General features: G+C 40.6%; 1 protein-coding gene across 1 annotated transcript; it reads left to right on the forward strand.

The window, feature by feature from the left end:
• Positions 1-820: 820 nt before the first annotated feature.
• hoxc13a (homeobox C13a) lies at positions 821-6,477 on the forward strand. Its single transcript, XM_066710392.1, has 2 exons — positions 821-1,509; positions 6,082-6,477. Exons 1-2 carry the CDS (start codon positions 846-848, stop codon positions 6,339-6,341), a joined length of 924 nt encoding a protein of 307 aa, XP_066566489.1. The 5' UTR covers positions 821-845; the 3' UTR covers positions 6,342-6,477.
• Positions 6,478-6,865: the final 388 nt, after the last annotated feature.

Consider the following 6,865-nt stretch of genomic DNA (forward strand, 5'->3'; position numbering starts at 1 on the left):
TTGTTTTTTTAATACGAGAGAGGTTCGTAGGCGCCAGTCTGCACTGCAACGCCATCTAGTCTACATGCAATTATGATATATGATGTCAATATTTATTATATTTAACATATTTTACAGAATTTCCTGTTTACTAAGTAGTCAACGCCATATTGCCTTTTTAGTCTATAGCACTGTTTAATTGCTGAGATCTGGACGCATAGTAGCACAACACAGTGAAAGTCATATATTTTGAACGATCTCAACACTTCCACAGCGGAACCTCTGACTATAATACAAAGTTTCAATATAATAAAAAAACTAATTTTATTTCCTCCTCAAATTTAATAAACCTTGCCGATTATTCATGATTATGAAGCATAACATTCTCAATAATAACGCATCTCGCCCAGTTCAATTTGATCTAAAGGCATAATTCACATAGTGTAACACAGAAGAAATCCCCAAAATAAAGAAAATGTTTACTTTAAGACCAGACTTCCCAGGGTCGGCCAAACTGAAGACTGCATGTCCTTTTCCCCCCATCGATCACTGTGGTGTCTATATTCCCCTTTAAGGATTCTCTGCTCTAAAGTGACTGGAGCCAATGGGAGGGCTCGCTGCTCTTCAAAAGGCAATCAAGAAATACGAGATTGTGGCTCTTTAAAGGGATGGCGATCACCCCCACCCCCCCCCGCCACAGCTCCTTTTTGCCCTCGTTAGCATATCACGTGCCCCGTAGCGCTGGGTCTTAATGAACTGGACACTCGGGTCCCAGTGCGCGCATGCGCCTGTGTAAAAAATGTGCTTGGAAATGAGGTGTCTGTCTTGGAGTAGTCGACTTTTAAAAAGCATCGGCAGCCCGTGATATGACGACTTCGCTGGTTCTGCATCCACGCTGGGCGGACACCTTGATGTACGTGTATGAAAAAAGCCCGAATGAAAATAACCAGAATAAAAGCCCAGCTATGGAGGGACTGAGCGGGAATTGCCCCGCGAGCCATTGCAGGGATTTGATCTCGCACCCAGCTCTGGGGCGGCATTCCGGCAGCATAGCGACCCACCAGGGCTCCGTGTACTCGGATATTTCCTCGCCAGACGCCGGCAGACAGTGCCCCGCTCCCCAAACTTCATCTAGCGCGACCCTGGGCTACGGCTACCCCTTTGGAAGCCCATATTACGGGTGCAGGTTGTCTCACTCGCACAACGTGAACTTGCAGCAGAAGCCCTGCTCCTACCACCCGGCAGAGAAATATGCTGAGCCCAGCAGCGCGCTACCCTCGGAAGAACTGTCCAGCAGGGCCAAAGAATTCGCCTTTTACCCCAGTTTTGCCAGCTCTTACCAGGCTGTCCCGGGCTATTTAGACGTGTCAGTGGTTCCCAGTATCAGTGCGCACCCGGAACCGCGGCACGATGCCTTGATTCCCATGGAAGGGTATCAACATTGGGCGCTGTCTAATGGCTGGGACGGGCAGGTGTACTGTTCCAAGGAGCAAACACAGTCAACTCACCTCTGGAAGTCCCCGTTCCCAGGTACGCGAGGAAGCACGGTATTCGATCAATGTATTTTTTTATATTATATTTGAATGTTCTATATGTATTTAATTCATGTTGGGTTTGCATGAGGTGATCAGCGCGCGACGAATTAATGTAAACAACCAAATCTGTGAATGTAAACAATTTTGTATGCTTTATCACTGTCTCTGCAGATCCGATCTAAATTGGAATGCATTACCTATCCTTTTATTTTTGATAACTATAAAATCCATGTGATTTAAACGCTAATATGTGCCGTTTACATTCATAATTATACATTTCTCCTTACATTATAGTCGAATGTGGATATTGTAATAGAAGCTTGTAACGAGCAGTATTAAGTAATAATCATTATAAAAAAAAACATGATAATACAAATCTTATTAAATCGTCTACACATTCAAATTAATTTAACACTGTCCATGTTAATACGTTTGATATTCACCCATAACAACTTGCATGCTGTTGAATGTGTGCACGTTTTCCAGCTGATAATAAGGTTATTGCACGATACCGTACAGCAACCAAAAGTGTTTAGCTCCTGAACTCTTAAACACATAATATTAAAACGTGCAGTTGGGGGGTGTGCAGGGGGCAGCACATTTTTTCCATTGCTTGTCCGTGTCAGTTATTGACGATTCATTTAGAATACACTATCTGAAATCGGTGCCTTATTGACATAGCAGCATTCACAATACCCAAAGACTGATTTCATGTCTCCCTTCCCAAGACAAACGACCATTATTTCGCAAAAACCGTTGCAGATACAAGGAAGGATGAGTGAAAGCCAAGACACTGCAGAGAAAAATGTTACATCTTACTCCAAATTATGACGGGCCTAATAATACAAAGACTAATATATGTATGCATTTTAATTACAGTGTAACCGTGCACTAATGGTGCGGTTTAGAAGTGTCTGGGAAGTGAAGTCAGTGGCTTACACAGGATGTCTGTTATACTGCTTAAACTTTACAGTTACGCAGATTGAAATAGGGCAAGTCAGTGTACTGTCTGTATGATAAAATAGCGGGTCCTGTTTGTACTGCGCCCATAAATCTTCGTTGTCTCTGTTTGTCAGTGGCTACCAAAGCTATAGGTCCTGCATGGCTTAGAAAGCTTTTGCATATGTAGGAATCCGTTTTTACATTTAACATTAACCTCTTCCGCGATGCTGACTGTGCTTAGATAATTCTGGCACTCGCCTTTCGACAATTTAGCACCCTGTGACAAAACTGCGCAGGGATTTGAGTATGTGTCTAAATATATATATGTATGTATACAGTCATGCGTGCATTATGGTGATGGCTGCGTGTTTAGTATATGCGAAGTGATACCCCGAATACCCTCCAGTATGCCAGTTAACCAATGTTTATAAGCTGCTTAATTTAACGACGTTCTTTCTGAAGTTCATCCACATAACCACGACGGGCTACGGTCACCACCTAGGTGCGTCTGTGTGTGTGTCTGTGTGTGTATGTGTGTTTCTCTCTGTCTCTCTGTGTTCCACTCGTTTTCTATTAGAATGCACACGCAGTTTCAATCATATATATGGCTGCGGTACAGACGGGTTTAAGACAATAGGAACAATTAGTCATACAATGGTACAATGTCGACGTATACCCGAGGGGGGCAAACGCAACACGCCGTTGCTCTGTGGTGCGGCTACGGCGGTGCGAACCCTGTCTGGAGGGCAGACAAATACAATCTGTTCGTGGCGTTAGAACCTGCAATTATTTTTCTCCGAACAAATACAGCACTGTAAAAATCAAGCGCCGAAGGGTCTAGAAAAAATAGTCCCCATAGCTAAAGATGCATGTCAACAGTATATAGTCATTGAAACAGATACATAAATACACGTATAAATACATAAACAATCCCATTGGACTATACCTTTTATATATTAAACAATCAGTATAGCTAAATTAAGCGATTGTTATTTTTTGGAGGAGGCAGCCTTAAGTATTACTACTAATCACAATGAGAATGGCTACTATTGTTTTAACAGGCCGTGCGATTTCTTATTAGCAGAAATGTCAGTTGCTGTACTTGTGTAAGTTATTCCTCGGTGAAGCCTGGCCCTGGGGTTGTCTCAGTAGAGGATGGGAAATTCTCAACGAATCATATCCATCAGGTGACATAACAAAGGAGAGAAAAAAAGTCTATAATAACCGATCACCCCCCCACACACACACACCCTACACACACACACACACACACACACATTTTATTTTCTTTAACTGCAGCATGTCCCCGTGATAATCTAGTTTATTGTACATTACATGTGAATACCGGGCTAAAGAGATTAACCCAGTTTTGTTTCACCCTGTCCTGTACGCCGATGCCTATGACCTCATAAACAGTGCCAGTTAGCATTCTCCTGGTCCTGCTGAAACACACATCCCTTGGAAGCCATAGATGACATCCCACTGACTGGCAGAATTATTTGTTATCAAAGCGAAATATGCACATACCTTTTAGGAACAAGTGTTCAGATGTAGAGGTGTGATGCACATTGTGTGTCATTTGCTCCACATCACAACTAAAGCCGTTCGTTATTGAATGTGTCAGAAAAGGGGAATATGTATTGAAGTGGGGGGGGGGTGGTCGTTCCCTGCCCGATATTTAAACCAAGTCTGTGCGACGCATATGTTTGTATGCATACATACTCTCGTGATGTAAGCATGTCGTTATTGCTTTTGTATTGTATATTGGCGATACGTTGTATGTAGTCAATATGAATAATTATGTGCATATTAGGCTTTATAATAATAATAATAATAATAATAATAATAATAATAATAATAATACATAATTTAATTAATGGATCTATAATTTCTTACTGCTGTTTTAACATTTTTGTATTAAACGTGCATCTACGTCAACGTCGTATTTAGCCCAATTTTTGGGATATATTGCACAGTATGTCAAAAGACCTCTGCATTAAACGACATTGAAAAACACACACACAAATACACACACACACTCAAATAATTAACAAAACGCATGGAGTCTCAATAGGTTTAATTGTAAGAGAAAAACTGAATAGTGACCTCTTATTTATAACATTAGACATTGCAATGACGTGTATAATCGGTATAATTGTGAAAACGTAATCTTTCCCCCACCCCATGCAATTAATGGTCCGTATGAGAGATAGACACATCCACCCCAGCACAGTGTGCCATTGAATCAAACTGTCTTTAAACACAGTGGACATTTAGGAGACATACAGTCTATCTCATGAAAGATTGTAGCTTCGCCGGGAAAAGGACACTTATAACTGTAATATCTGCCTATAGCATATGTATTACAAAGTATGTGTGTGTCTGTATATGTATCTCTGTGTATGTGTGTGTGTATATATAGCCTATAATTATGTATATATACATAAGAACATACACGCAAATGTGCCTATGTACTTAAAAACACACAGAAACAAAAAGTGTTGAAAGCAGCAGAATGTAATTTAGATCAATGACAACACAGAGACTTGTTAAATTGACAAACATTCTATTATTTGTTGATTGTACCAGATTTTGTCAAAACTCTTGCTCCTCAAAACACAAAAACGCACACATAAATGACAATTTTTCAACACGACAGGAATTCGGTCGTTTTAAATCTGTGTTTATAAATTTCTCCACATAGCATGAATACTTAATCGATTTAAAACGTTACATAAATAAAACTTGCTTATGTTGCTTGTTGATTGTTGCTTGTTCATTTTACCTGCAGTCGGGGATTCTGATGGTATATATTCTCGGGTTTCAATCACATCACTTTTCTGAATTTGCTCTTTCTCTTCTCTGATCGGATTTGCATGAAAATGTGTGGTGAATTTGTCGACTTCATATTTCTGAAGATATTACCGCGATAACCGTCAGTTGTTTCATAAAATGTGAATATTTGAATTATCTGTGATAGCAGAAGGCACATTTCAAATCTGTATCAAGTGAGGTATACAAATGTAATCTGCGTGACTCTAAACATTGACCGTCTACATGCCAGACTTTGTTGTATCAGTGTCAGACTTTCCTGTTCATCTGTGAAATCACGTTTTCGAGGTAGAACTAGCAATACAATTGAAGTCATGGGCTAGCTCTTATGTCAATCAAATCCATACATTCATATTCTGTTCTGAAATATTCCGATTTTTATCAATGATTAAATAAATTCACATAATTTTAGATATTTATTTAAGCTTTGGTGTTGAGCTGTTCGCCTTAAACTTTATAATAAATAGCTAAGATAGTGATTTAAAAATTTGAGGAAAAGTACTTGGGTTCTGCACTAGGTGGTACACAAGACACCGTCCCTTCTCCACGCAGCGGTAACTAGCGATCGAATTAGCGAAGAACCCCAGGCGCACTGGCGCAAATCGTACGCAAATCTTCAAATCCAACGTACCAAGTGCCAAGAAAAGTCAATGTTAAATAATAAATACGTTTAAGACACCAATTCCGTCTTCTGGATTAAATGTCACTAATTTCGATTTTTAAATTTGATTGTATTAATTTTCTCGTTTTTTCATTGTACTCAGTCGCCTATCTCTCACGTCTTGCTCCGTAGATGTGGTACCCTTGCAGCCGGAGGTGAGCAGTTACCGCCGCGGCCGGAAGAAGCGGGTGCCCTACACCAAGATCCAGCTGAAGGAGTTGGAGAAAGAGTACGCGGCCAGCAAGTTCATTACCAAAGACAAGCGACGGCGCATCTCGGCCACCACCAACCTCTCCGAGCGCCAGGTCACCATCTGGTTCCAGAACCGCCGGGTCAAAGAAAAGAAGTTCGTCAGCAAATCGAAGAACAGCACGCACATGCACGCCACTTGATACGAGCGTGGAGCCCCCAAACCCACACACACCCTCAATCCACCCCACCCCCCCCAAGTCCGATCAAAAACTCAATATTTATCTCACGACCTTGTAATATAACATCTCTGCCTCGCCATTCCTTTTCTGCAACGATTTTATTTTTCACCGCCCGCCCCCCCCCCCTGTAATCCACCCCACCTTGTTCCACTGATTTAATTTTTCTGAATTCTATTTAAATTCTGCAGATGACATCAGGACCCCCCCATCCCACCCACCCCGATAAAATAAAATAAATTAAAAAAAGGAATCCAACAAAAAAAAAAACTCTTTCTCTCTCTCACACACCGTTGGTGTTCATTTTAATTTTTAAACTTTTGCTTTTTTGGCTTTGGAGAATATGCTCTAAAACTGTGAAAAATATATGAAAATCAATTAAACCATGTCTTTTATATAAAATATATATAAATATTTAAAGTGATCTCTGAATTTTAAACAGACACGTGGGTTTTCTTCTGTTTTTTCCTTCTGTTAGTTTACAGGCT

Source organism: Amia ocellicauda, chromosome 7 (genome assembly GCF_036373705.1).
Source record: "Amia ocellicauda isolate fAmiCal2 chromosome 7, fAmiCal2.hap1, whole genome shotgun sequence".
NCBI classification, from domain to species: domain Eukaryota; kingdom Metazoa; phylum Chordata; class Actinopteri; order Amiiformes; family Amiidae; genus Amia; species Amia ocellicauda.

What these genes read in the sequence shown, in the direction of transcription:
- hoxc13a (XM_066710392.1), top strand. Translation starts at nt 846, where the DNA reads ATGACGACTTCGCTGGTTCTGCATCCACGCTGGGCGGACACCTTGATG. An exon ending in CTGGAAGTCCCCGTTCCCAG is followed by an intron (nt 1,510 to 6,081) that starts GTACGCGAGGAA and finishes CTTGCTCCGTAG; the next exon opens with ATGTGGTACCCTTGCAGCCG.